Here is a 13072-nt window from a genome sequence, read left to right on the forward strand (position 1 = left end):
ATGAAAGCATTGAGCTAGGTCACCCCATGGAGCTGATGTTGAGGTCACAGCCTAGTACACTAGACTCTTACGAGCATTACCATATTTGAAGAACCAGCAGGGTTGAGAGGGATCACATGAAGTTATTTTTAGCAGATTTCTAATATGTATACATATATTATTCCATTGCACATAAATGTTTCACAACATTGTAACAGTTGCCTTGAAAGGTAATATTCAAGAGTATAGAGGACAGGTGTCATACAGTCTGCTATACACCTGAGGCCCACAAAAAATGCAAGACATAAGCAGAAGTGTTCCTTTGCCTCCTACAGTGATGCCCAGTCAACATGATAACTACGTCTTTGTTTGCTGTTTTTCGGAGTCTGCACCGGCATCAAGGCAGCTCAGAATCTGCATCCAAACAACCCCTTTGGTTACTAACAATGAGGCCCACAGCAAACCATCAGATGGCAACCTTGACGTAACAATGCTCACTGGCCATTTCTCTTGGTTGAGTTTTACCAAGAGCTCAAGCAGACTTGAATTTCAAGAGAGACTGGATCATGCAATGTACCCTCATGCAATACACCAACCTCCTCTGGATCCGGGCCAGGACGGCATGAATTCTCTCACTGTACCATGTGTACTTCTCCTTGGTCATGCAGACGTGGACCAAGCTCCCATCCTTCCAGGGAGCACGGACAAATCTGCTGCAGTATTTCGCATGCACTGTCTTCTTGTTGGTCTTCTAAGGAAAAGACATAGGACAGAAGCCACTCAGAAACCATTCAAAGAAGAGAAGTCTCCAGATGGCACCTCCACCTCTGCCTTATTTATACAGCTCCCAGCACACTCACTCCCACCATAAAATCATTCAACAGTTGGTTCAACCAAACATACTACCGGGGCCTACTCCATATGGAGCCCTGCGCTGGATGTCATGAATGACGGTCAGAAAGACACGGGCAATCCCATTTGTGGCCAAAGAAGCTAATGTTTCCAGCAGGGAGATGCTAAACACACACACAGGCACACACCTACATATACAAACACATAGAAAGTAGCAATGTAGGATACCAGCACCCAGTACCTGGTCCTGGTTTGAGACAGTAATGATTGGGCAAGTTCTGGCAAAGAGGAAAGAGTTCACAATGGACTAGAGGATCAGGGAGATCTAGAGGAGGTGGGACTTAAGACACCCCAAGCATCTTTCCATTGTTAAGAACCCCATGCCACACCTAGTGTCCTTCCTGGACATACGGAACTGGCCCAAGGACAAAGTCTTCCCACAAAGAGAGCTTTCCGAAGGACTGTCTCTATCACTCTTCCAACCACTTTACACATGCATCAAGCACCACTCCGCCAGGCCCTGTTCTAGGCACCATGAACACAATCCATAAAAGAAGACCAGAATCCCTGCCTTCGTGGAGCTCACATGACAGGAAAAGAGCCAGATGATAAACCAATACTACTCACCTAGCAGGTCAGAGGATGACAAATGCTGCGGAGACAAATAAGGCAAGGAAGGAGAAGAGAGAATGCTGAGGGACAGGGGAGGGAAGGGGCAAGTTAAAACCCAGAAGGGAAAGCCTCAAAGGGAAGATGAAATATGAGTGAAACCTGAGGGAACAAAGCATGTGGCCCTTTGGAGGTCTGGGGGGAGTCTGAGGACACATCAAGGACAACAGCCCTTAGGTAAGTGTTTGCCTAGCACGTCTGTAGACTTTTAGGAAGTGCAGTAGAGCCGAAACATAGTGAGTGAGGGAAAGAGCAAGATGAAGCCGGAGAAAGAGGAGAAGGAGGACCAGGAAGCAGATGCTGTAAAGCTTGCTCACTGATGGAAATGATTCTGGCTTGTCCTCTGAATGAAAAAAGGAACCATCCAAGGGCCTTAACATAAGAAGCGACACAATGTTTTTACATTGAGATACAACTGACATTTAACATTTTATGAGTTTTACGTGTACAACGTAATGATTTGATATATGGATATACAGGGAAATGATCACCACGATAAGTGTAGTTAACATTCATCACCCCAGTTACAATTTTTTTCTTGTGATGAGAACTGTCCAGATCTCTTCTCTTCGAAAAATGACACAATTTATACTTGTCTTACTCACAATTTAAAAGTTTCATTTCTAAACAGTTTTCCGGTTTTTTAAAAAATAAATTTATTTATTTATGGCTGCATTGGGTCTTCGTTGCTGTGCGCAGGCTTTAGTTTCAGTGAATGGTGCACGGGCTTCTCCTTACAGTGGCTTGTCGTGGAGCCCGGGCTCTAGGTGCACAGGCTTCAGTATTTGTGGCATGCGGCCTCAGTAGTTGTGGCTCGCGGGCTCTAGAACACAGGCTCGGTAGTTGTGGCGCACGGGCTTAGCTGCTCCGTGGCATGTGGGATCCTCCCGGACCAGGGCTCGAACCTGTGTCCTCCGTATTGGCAGGTGGATTCTTAACCACTGCGCCACCAGGGAAGCCCCTTTTTTTCATTTTAAAGGAAAATTGTGGATACTCTGCTGAGAAGAGACTGTAGATAGTCAAGGGCAGAGTCGGGAGATCAGCGAGGCAGCTTGGACCAGGGGTAGGAATGGTGAGAAGTGGTCAGATTCTGAATTACAGATATATTATGAAGGTAGAACTGACAGGATTTAATGAGAGGTCAGATGTGGGTATGAGATAAAGGAGGGGAGTCAGGAATGACTCCCAGGTTTTTGGCCCAAAGAACTAAAAAAAGTGGAGTGGCGATAAATTGCTGGGAGAGCAGCCGATGGGGATTCAGTGTCTGACGTGTTAGGTTCCAGACGCCTACCAGACAACAGCCCAGGAACACGGCAAGGAGTCCGGCAAAGGCCACGGAAGGACTCAGGGCTGGAGATTTGAAGTTGGAAGTCAGCAGCACGCACACAGTATTAAAAGCCACGGGGCTGGGGCTTCCCTGGTGGCGCAGTGGTTGAGAACCCGCCTGCCGATGCAGGGGACGCGGGTTCGTGCCCTGGTCCGGGAAGATCCCACATGCCGGGGAGCGGCTGGGCCCGTGAGCCATGGCCGCTGAGCCTGCGCGTCCGGAGCCAGTGCTCCACAACGGGAGAGGCCACAACAGTGAGAGGCCCGCGTACCGCAAAAAAAAAAAAAAAAAAAAAAAAAAAAAAAAGCCACGGGGCTAGATGTGGTCATCCAGAGAAGGAGAGCAGATAGAGAAGAGGTCCAGGGACTGCGCCTTGAGGCCCTTCGGCAGCTAGAGATTGGGCAAATGAGAAAGAAATAACAAGGAAGACTAAGATTAGCCAGGATGAATTGGGAGATGGGGACTGACATTTATACACAATTGATACTTTGTATAAAATAGATAACTAATGAGAACCTGCTGTACAGCACAGGAAACTCTACTCAGTGCTCTGGGGTGACCTACACGAGAAGGAAATCCAAAAAAAGAGGGGCTATATGTATACATATAGCTGATTCACTCTGCCGTACGGTAGAAACTAGCACAACATTGTAAAGCAGCTATACTCCAATAAAAATTTCTTTAAGAAATAAGATGTTTCATAAAATTCTCTGATTTAAAAAAAAAAAAAAAAAAAAGATTAGCCAGTGAGCTAGGCAGAAAAACAAGAGAGTGTATTTTCTGCAAGCAAAAGAATTTCATGGAAGTAACCAACAATAGCAACTGGTGATAACGGGTCAAGTAAGAAAGAGACTGAGCATTAACCTCCGAATTTAGCAATTCAGGGATCCTCGGAAAGAGTGAGACCTTTGCCTGATTGGAGTATATTCAGGAGAGCATGGGAGAGCTATGGAATTAGAGAAAAAGAATTTACAAAACTATTGAGGCACTGGGTTTCAAAAATGAACAGAGGAATAAGGCAAAAGAGGCAGAGCCAGAGACAAAGGTGGGGGTCAAAGAATTGTATTTTTAAGATGGGAGAAGTACCGCCATGTTTTTATGCTGACAGGAAAGATCTAGAAATGAGGACAGTATTAATGCCACAGACTAGAAAGGGGGAGAATGGATGAAAGAGGGGATAGGGGTCAGTGCACACGTGGAAGGGCTGGTTGGTGAGGACAATTCAGCCGTCCTAGAAGAAACAGGGGTAGAGCGTACAGGGGCAGATGCCCGGGGATTTGTAACGTGGAGGCAAATGTTCATGGATGTTCGCTTCAGTGTTCAGTGAAGTGCGAAGCAAGGTCTCCTGCTAAGAGCGGGTGGGGAGGAGGAGGTGTTGGAGGTGTGAGGAGAGAGAAGGCGGGCATCTGAGAGGATAGGAGTCAGAGTGGATTGTAAACCCGGGCAGGATGCTGGGCAGCAGCACAAAAGATCTGCCTGAAATCAGACGTCAGGAATTTAAAGTGAAACCAGGTGGCTGTGTGTTTTTCTCCAGTTTCCTTCATCAGAGTCAACTGCACGGGTATAAGGCAGAAAGCTGGGTTTAACAAAGGTTGGGGTTTTGCCAGATGAGTTCAAGAATGTAAGGCAGGGGGAGTAGCTGAGGATTATGAGAGGGACAAAGGATAGAGGACAGAGAGAAGGTCATAGAAACAACAAGCTGTATATCCCCATGGGGCTGAAAGACTGGAATTAGGGTAGTGGAGGAAATGACCTAAAAAGAGTGGGACCTTTGGAATTGATTATGTGGGTTATGATTACACAGTTATTCGCAATGACGAGGTCAAGGGTATGCCATGGCAGGATGGAAGGGAAGGAATGGAGGAGAAAGTCACTGAACAGATCAGAGAAGTGAAAGGTCTGGGTATGGGAAGGGTCATCCACAAGGAACGGACATCACTGAGGACTGAAACAGTTGGAGCCAGTGACAGCAAAAGCCAGAAGCTATCATCTTCAAGGATGGATGGGGGTGACCTGAGGCTCAGTCGGTGTCAGACACAGAAGGTACCTTGCGTGGTACATTCTGATGACCTGGGACGAGGGAGGGAGAATTATCAAGAAACAGCAAAGAGAAACAAGGAGGTCACCACCCACCTCTGTGCCCACAGATCCAGGGAGAATGGGAGAGAAACTAGGGTCCTTGAGCAAGAACCCAGACAAGCAGGTGAAGGGAACATTTCAGAGTATGTGAGGCTACGGAGGGTTTGCTGATGACTTCCAGTTCCAGAGGGCACAGTGGAGGGGTTTTAGGAGTCAGGGGCAGGGATGGAAGAGGCTCACAGAAGGGATGCCAGAGCCACACAGGGATGAGAATCCAGGGGTCCGGGGGTGACTGATGTAGGCAGGGTTGAAGCACATAATGGGATCAGTCCTGATGTTCTCAAGGCAGGCAGGAAGGCGAAGCAGGTCTCCACCGCAGTGCAGAGATGGAAGGAGGAACACACCCTCTCTCAGTCTCACCATATGCGCCCTACTCTGACTCCCATCGCGTGGCATTTCCCAACTGTGCCTTGTGCATTTCCAAATGGAAACACACCAGACCAGAAGTTAAGAGAACACAGGTGTCTGGCACCAGAGTGTCCAAATGGGAAAAGCACAGATCTGTTGAGAGCCCAACAGATGCGAATTCAAACCCTGCCTCCACCTGCCACGAGATCTCAGCTGAGTCGTCGAACCCCTAGGAGGCCCTGGGACTTCATTTTCTCATGTGTGATACAAGAGCACAAATATTCACCTTGCATATAAAGTGGGTAGGCATTCCATAAATGCTCCTTTCTGACTCGCCATGTTTGTAATAAAGAAAACAAGGAAGGCGACATCTAGCGGGCGCCTCCTAAGTGCCAGGCATGGCGCTCATACATGCAATTTTCAAATTTAGACTTTACACCACCCATTTTACAGATGTGGAGAGTGAGACTCAAACAGGTTAAATTATTCGCTCAGCATCTCCTATTTAGTAACTGGTAGAAGCAGTATTTACACCCAAGTCTTCTCATTCAAATCCAGTGTACCTTCCACCATACCACACTGCCTGGTACACAGTGAAGGCTCAATAAATATTTGTTGGAGGAATAAGTGATGAGACTAGAGTGGGTTTCTGAACATCAGGGCTGGCTTTGTGCTCAAGCAACATAAGTGGCCATGAATGCAACGTGACTTCAAGGGGTGCCCCAAGACATCAAGTTACTAGACTTTGCCTGCAATTCCCTAATTAGAAATGCATTTTTGTCTCCTCTCCTCCCCTGCTCATCCATCTTAGAAATGCTACACAGCAAGGCATTTTTCGTTGTTTATTTCTCAGTGTCTCAATTTCCTGGATCCATACCTACAAAGCAGTTTTTATAGTTAAAAGTCTAGGGGAAAAAAAAAAAAAAAAGTCTAGGGGATCCTTCCCAGTGGGAGTCTGGGGGAACCCTAAAGAATGAACCTATTTCACAGCTTCAGTTTCTTTCTACCTTATACACAAATCACAGTTTTAGGTATAAATCCAGTTTCAGATATGTAGCCCCAAATACTAAAAATAAAATTGTCCCTTTTTCATCAATATTGGTGAACGAGGATAGCTGTACTGTACACTTCTCAACTTTTACTATATTATAATTTGTTAGTGTCAGAAGTTTGAGGTACAATTCCCCATTTATAAAGGCAAATTCTTCAAACCAGCCCTGTAAAATTTCATTTAAATTTGTCAAGAAAGCAAAGGAAAAAATCAGTATTAGAGAAGACCTGTGCGTACCACACTGGTGGGAGCCTGCAGTAAGCTATGTTCAAATCGACACGAATTCGTATTTTAAAATACCCGGGGCCTAACATATTTTAAAAATGAAAATTTAATTAGGTATGATTTCCTGAACTAATAACATTACTGAATAAGGTCTACAAAATCAGAAAACGGTACTGGGGGAGGAAACCCACAAATGAGATTTCCCTGCAATGTAGCAATTCCTCTGGATCCCAATATGTAAGCCAGGAAACAAGTCTTGCATCAATTCTGCATTTCTTCTCAGTCAATTTTGATATTCTCCCCCTTGCAGTTCATTGTAAACAGCAATCAGAGGGCAAAAGCACAACGTCACGTGGCTAATGTGGCCCCCAAGAAAAACAGCGCTTCCTCAGGTGGACGTGTGGAACCCAGTGGCCATGCAGCCTAAGAGGGAGTGTCAAAGAGACTGGGGTTTCACCTCTGTAGGACTGAGAGACTTTGCAGTGATGATCTTGACACTGACTCGGAGCCTCAGAGAATATATAAAGGGACACTGCACTTGGGAAGAACCTTGGTTTCCTCTCCCAGTAGTCTCTGCTGGGCTGCCGTGACTGACATGTCTGCTCTGTGGCTTGCATTTTAGCTCTCACTTCAGTGTGTACCTGGGTTTTCACTACCTTCTAAAAGAGATTTCCCTCAGTTTTACAAATTTACAATATTCATTTTACCCTGATTTTCTGTTTCATATGGAGACACTTTTTAGTCTTTCTATAATTCTAAACTTTGGACAGTCTTCTGGGTCCTGTTCTACACACCAGTGTTTCTCAACGTGTGGCTCCCAGAAGATCAGCAGCTTCAGCATCATCTGGGGATTGTTATAAATGCACTTTCCTGGGCCCAGCCTCAAACCCAGTGACTCATGCACACTACAGGTTAGGAGCCACTACTACAGATCATTATCCTTCCACTACGAGCCAGGGTCAGGCATTTTGAGAAGCTGTATTCTTTTCAGACCCATTGTCACAATGGAACTACAGCTTTCCAAAGTTTACAGTATAGACCCTTACCACGCTATAACCCCTTAGAGAATATAATTTTATGTTTACTGGAAATCCAGTAAATGCTGGCTGGTAGCCACTTGAACAATGTAGCTCCAATCTAGTGACGGTCCAAGAAGACCGCAGAAATGCCTATTTTGGGGCATGTTCACCAGCAGTTTCTCTCTTCCATTCAATACGAGGAAACAAAGGGCTTCTTTTTTGACACAATGCCTGAATTTCTATAAGCACAGCTCCTGGCTTATGTATAATTATTGTCTAATTCACTTATATCTAGAAGCCATTCTCAGACTTGAGCTCCACTCCCACAAGTAGCCTTCACAAACGTGTAAGGCAGGAAACAGAGGGGCATCCTCCTTCAAAGGCAGCGTTCATGCCGCCTTTCAACCTTGGTCCTACCCTGGGTCCAGCCGTGGTCCTAGATGCCCCTCCCAGGGCATCCCCGTCTAGGGGTTCACTTCACTTACCGCACTGGTCTGCACCGACCCATTCTCTGGTTTGGCTTTTATATCAACAACTCCATCAGCATGGCGGAAGGAGCAGTCAGCAATGACATCGTAAAATGACAGCTTCTGGGATTTCAAACCATATTTCTGTAGCCACTTCTCAGAGTCCCAGGTGTCCTCCGGATTCGGCTCATTTTCGGCAGAGGCTGCTCCTAATTGTAGTTTTGGAATCACAGTTCATCAGCCGTTCATATGACACAAGACTTTCATATATCATCCTCACCTTAATATTTTAAAGAAACGTGGTCTTTGTTAGCTCACATTCTTTTCAGGAAGCATGCTTTCCAAAGCAGGACTGGCAGAGAATTTGGTTCACAAGACTGGAAGGCAGGCATCTGCTACTTTTCATTTCACATCCTCTGCTACCTAGGTTGACTGGACCCATGCAGAGGGGGAGGTGGCTGACAGGCAAGGCAAGAGAGCTTTAACCGCAGGGTCAGAAGCTCTGGGTTCAAGTCCTGGCCCCGTTACTTACTAGCTTGGGCAAGTTGCTCAGACTTGGGTGAGTCACCCCATTTAACCTCTCTGAGCTTCAGTGGAATTCTTCACCTGCAGATAGCATCTGCTTGGCCTTCCTAAGGGCGTCGATGGGATTCAATATGAAAAGTTATGTGAAAGCGCGTTGTAACGAGGCGGGAGGGGAATCAGGGACAGGAGCTCCCCTGTTAACTTGGTGAATTTATCCTGATTCAGAGGCTGGCTCTCAACTCTGCAGGCTCAAGAACCTCCTGTGAGCTCAGGCGCCTGGAGCTGTATCTATGACTCACTTCAGGCTCACATGATCAATTACAGCAAGAAGGCCAATCGCCCAAATATCCCTAGCCTTCAGCACATTCCCTTGGTGTTTTCCAAATCTTATCTGTACTCTCTAAGTGGGAGGAGGTGTTACGTTACCTGAGCAGAACACCGGAGAAGCCGGCTTATCATACAAACAGCAAAGTATCTATCCATGTGGCTCAAAACCCCTATGGCCACCGAAGGGAGAGTGGGGTATCTGAGGGTGGGCACAGAAGAGGCATGGTGTCTGGAGCTGGCCCGTGAGAGCTGACTGTGCCCCTTTCCCTCCCGACTCCAGGCTCAGGGGTAGCAGTGTGGTGAAACTGACCATGCCTGCCGCGAGCATTTACAAAATCTGAAAACCAGCAGATGCTACAAATGAGGGCTTTCTTATTCCAGAGAGTGGTTGGTAACATTCGTCTGCATGACTCTGGAAGGAAGGCAGAAAGGAGCCTGAGCTCTTGGCCCCCGTGGGACCAGTAGAGCCTTAGGAGAACCGGGAGAAGGTGCTGTGCTGAGAGGTGGTTTTTAAAACGGTGCAGAGGGTACTACCACGTATTAGGTCCACCAGCCCTACAGAGTTTATTTTCACTTGGATCAGTGGTTCTCAGCCCTGCACACTGGGATCCTCTGAGGAGTTTTAAAACATACTGATGCCTGGGGCCCATGCATTAGATTCTGTTTTAACTGATCTGGACATTGAGATTTTTCGAAGTTCCCTAGGTGATTATACTGTGCAGCGAAGCACTAGGGTAAGATGAAAAGAGCTTTCTAAATTATGATTTGGTGATGCCTCCATTTATGCTTCTATCAGACAGATTCAAGTTAAATTATACTTTTAATTAAAAAGTAGCACTCACTGTTGGGGAAACAAAAATATTACCCATGGTTACCCATTACTATATTTAAGGGGATATATAATTAGAATAATATTTGAAGAAATAAAACACTTGAGAGCCAATTATTTCTCAATAATACGTAAAGGATCTGTCCACTAATGTTACGTATGTCCTCAAATTTTAATAGAACAGCTTTTAAATAACACACTCTGAAACCTACTGGAGCTGGAACTTCTCAAAGAAGCTTGATCTTGGCTTTTGAACTTTAAACCAATCTGGCATCAAAAGCCCCTTTGGGCACCCTCCCTGATGTCAGCAGTTGGTTTCTACATGATTCACAAAGTGTCTTTTCATTCTGCACAGGGGACTGAATCAGTGGTTTCCCAGAGCTTCTGATCCCGAGGTTCTCCTGCATGGCAGGGAAAAAGCAAAAGGAAATTGGAGGCATTTTTGTGTGTGGGGTCAGCTTCCTTGGAGAAACCCTTTGGGTGACTATTTTTCCTGGATTATTGTTGATTACATTCTAAGCCTTTGTCTCCTCTTTACTCCTACTTTATTCTCCTCCCTCCTTTATGATCAATAGGTGTAGTAGGAAATAAACTTTTCAGTCCGTTATTTCCATAGCAACACACACACCTATCACATGCTCTGCTCTGTTTTGGGTTGCTTTCTTTTGAAAAGACAAGAGCCTTTTATCAATTATAAATTCAAGCCAATCATAAAAGAATTTCCTAAAAACACATCAAACAAATTCTAAGAAGGGATTTTTAAAGAGCCAGAGACTAATTTTTGACTGTAGCTGCACCCAGGACCAGGCAGTGCAGTCACCCTGAGGGTATGATTCAGGCTCCCAGTTACCCTCTGAAAAAGGGTTGGAGGAAGACCCCAAAGCAACTTGAACTTCATAAAGGAAAGAAGGGGCAGCCAGGCATATAAAACCAAAGAGCCTAGGTGCCCCAAAGCTGAAGAAAGGAGAGAAAAGGGTGAAATCTTTTCACTTTCAGCGCTAATTACACCACCCCCATCTGAGGCTCATTTTCCCAGGGAGAGGAGAGGAGTGTCGAGGGAGTCATCCATTCGAGTCACTCACTAAGGGGTCCTTCCCATTCCCCTGCAGTTATCTTAATTAAAAGTGCTACAGGGCTTCCCTGGTGGCGCAGCGGTTGAGAGTCCGCCTGCCGATGCAGGGGACACGGGTTCGTGTCCCGGTCCGGGAGGATCCCACATGCCGCGGAGCGGCTGGGCCCGTGAGCCGTGGCCACTGGGCCTGCACGTCCGGAGCCTGTGCTCCGCAACGGGAGAGGCCACAGCGGTGAGAGGCCCGCGTACCGCAAAAAAAAAAAAAGAAAAAAAAAAGCGCTACATAAATTCTCACCTATGGAGCCATGGATAATACCTTCATTTATGATAGAGATGTGAACTCACAGTGCATCCTAGATTCTCTCTAATCCACGGGCAGATCACATCCATGTCACAGGATAACTTACCTGCCGCCCGGCCCCTGTCCTACTTATCAATCTCAGAACATTTTTCAACGAGTAAGACCTACCGGCCAGTGCTTTCAAAACATCACAGCTACAGTCAGGGCCACAGCAAAAAGACCAACTGGACACAGTCCATCAGTGCCCACTCCTCCCCTAGAGGCTCACAGCCATCAAGGACTTAGAGCCACCATAATTACCCTCCCCTTGGCGATGGTTAATCTTATGAGTCAACATGGCTGGGCCACACTACCCAGATATCTGACAAACATTATTCTAGATGTTTCTATGAAGGTATTTAAAAAGTGAGATTAATATTTAAATTAGCAGACTTTGAGTAAAGCAGATAATGCTCCATATTGTGAGTGGGCATCTCCATTCAGTTGAAGCCTTAGTAGAAGACAGACTGACGTCCCCTGAGGAAGAGGGAATTCTGCTTTTAGACCCAAACTGCAATACCAGCTCTTCCCTGGGTCTCCAGCCTGCTGGCCTGCCCTGCAGATTTTGGACATGCTGGCTTCCACAGTCATGTGAGCTAATTCCTTAAATATCTCTCTCTACACATACATACATACATACAGATACACACACACTTATATACACACATATCCTATTGGTTTTGTGTCTCTGAAGAACCATGACTAAGAGGCCCATCCTCCTCCACTGAAAGTTACTTGTCCAGCAGCTCATTCCTGCTATGGCCCATGTGCCTTTCAAGGGAACAGTCAGCTGATGACTAAACTACAGCTCTAGATCTGGAACCAACCTCACAGAGCATCAAGTTCAGTGTTTCCCACAGTGTGTTCCACAGACTCTACTTCTACTGCATGTCAGTGGCTATTACTCAGAAAGAGGGTTCCTTAGCAAAAAGTTTGGAGAGCTTGAAAATAAACAGTTTCAACAGGTTTTTCCAACGGAGGACTTGTCGAAGCCTTTGTTGTAGGAATCAGCAGTGGGTCTCACCATGAGCAAAGGCATGAACAGTATTTCCTAAAGGCATTTAGTCTAGGCCCTTTCTCCACAGAATATTTTGTAGGGCTTTTTTTTTTTTTTTTTTGCGGTACGCGGGCCTCTCACTGTCGTGGTCTCTCCCGTTGCGGGGCACTGGCTCCGGACACGCAGGCTCAGCGGCCACGGCTCACGGGCCCAGCCGCTCCGCGGCACGTGGGATCTTCCCGGACCGGGGCACGAACCCGCGTCCCCTGCATCGGCAGGCAGACTCTCCACCACTGCGCCACCAGGGAAGCCCTGTAGGGCTTTTATTTGACAGATCACAGCTTGGTACACACTGTCCAACAGCCCTGTTATCACAAGTGTCATGAGACAGTAAACCAACCCTTGGCTACCATGTGGAAAATGGCACGTGGGAAGTGGCACAGGAAAAGTGGCACAGCACGCGGGAAGTGGCACTGTGAAACAGTTACAAAGAAGCTGGGAGTGGTGTCCAACAGCAAGCAAGCGAGAGAGAAGGAAAGAGACAGAGAGGAAGGAAGGAAGGGAAGGAGGGAGGAAGGGAGGGAGGGAGGGAAAGAAGGAAGGAAACAGAAGAGAAGGAAAGAGAGAGAGGGAGGGAGGAAGGACTGAGGACAGCTGGGAAGGGAGAGAGAGGAAGGAGAAAGGGGGCAACTGTCGGGGAAGGAAATCCGGACACTCCTGCTGGGGAGACAGGTGTTGACAGCAGGCTCAGGAGAGTAGACTGTCTCCAGGCAGTTACACACCTTGTTCACTGCACTTGCTGACTGACTGATATCTTCTGTTCACCTGCACTTGTTAAAGCGCCGAGGGCTGAGCATGTTTGCCTGGCACTGGGAGGGGAGCCAAGCCAGGGGGAGGAGGAGATGG

At 46.7% G+C, this 13072-nt stretch overlaps 1 protein-coding gene across 1 annotated transcript in view; it reads right to left on the reverse strand.

Moving 5' to 3' along the window:
- VWA3B (von Willebrand factor A domain containing 3B) overlaps positions 1-13072 on the reverse strand; it is a 173392-nt gene that overhangs the window by 79727 nt on the left and 80593 nt on the right. The window contains 2 exon segments of the mRNA XM_067006887.1: positions 576-730; positions 8095-8285. Coding sequence (XP_066862988.1) covers positions 576-730; positions 8095-8285 — 346 coding nt within the window.

The sequence above is a fragment of the Kogia breviceps genome, chromosome 11, assembly GCF_026419965.1.
Source record: "Kogia breviceps isolate mKogBre1 chromosome 11, mKogBre1 haplotype 1, whole genome shotgun sequence".
Taxonomy (NCBI): Eukaryota; Metazoa; Chordata; class Mammalia; order Artiodactyla; family Physeteridae; genus Kogia; species Kogia breviceps.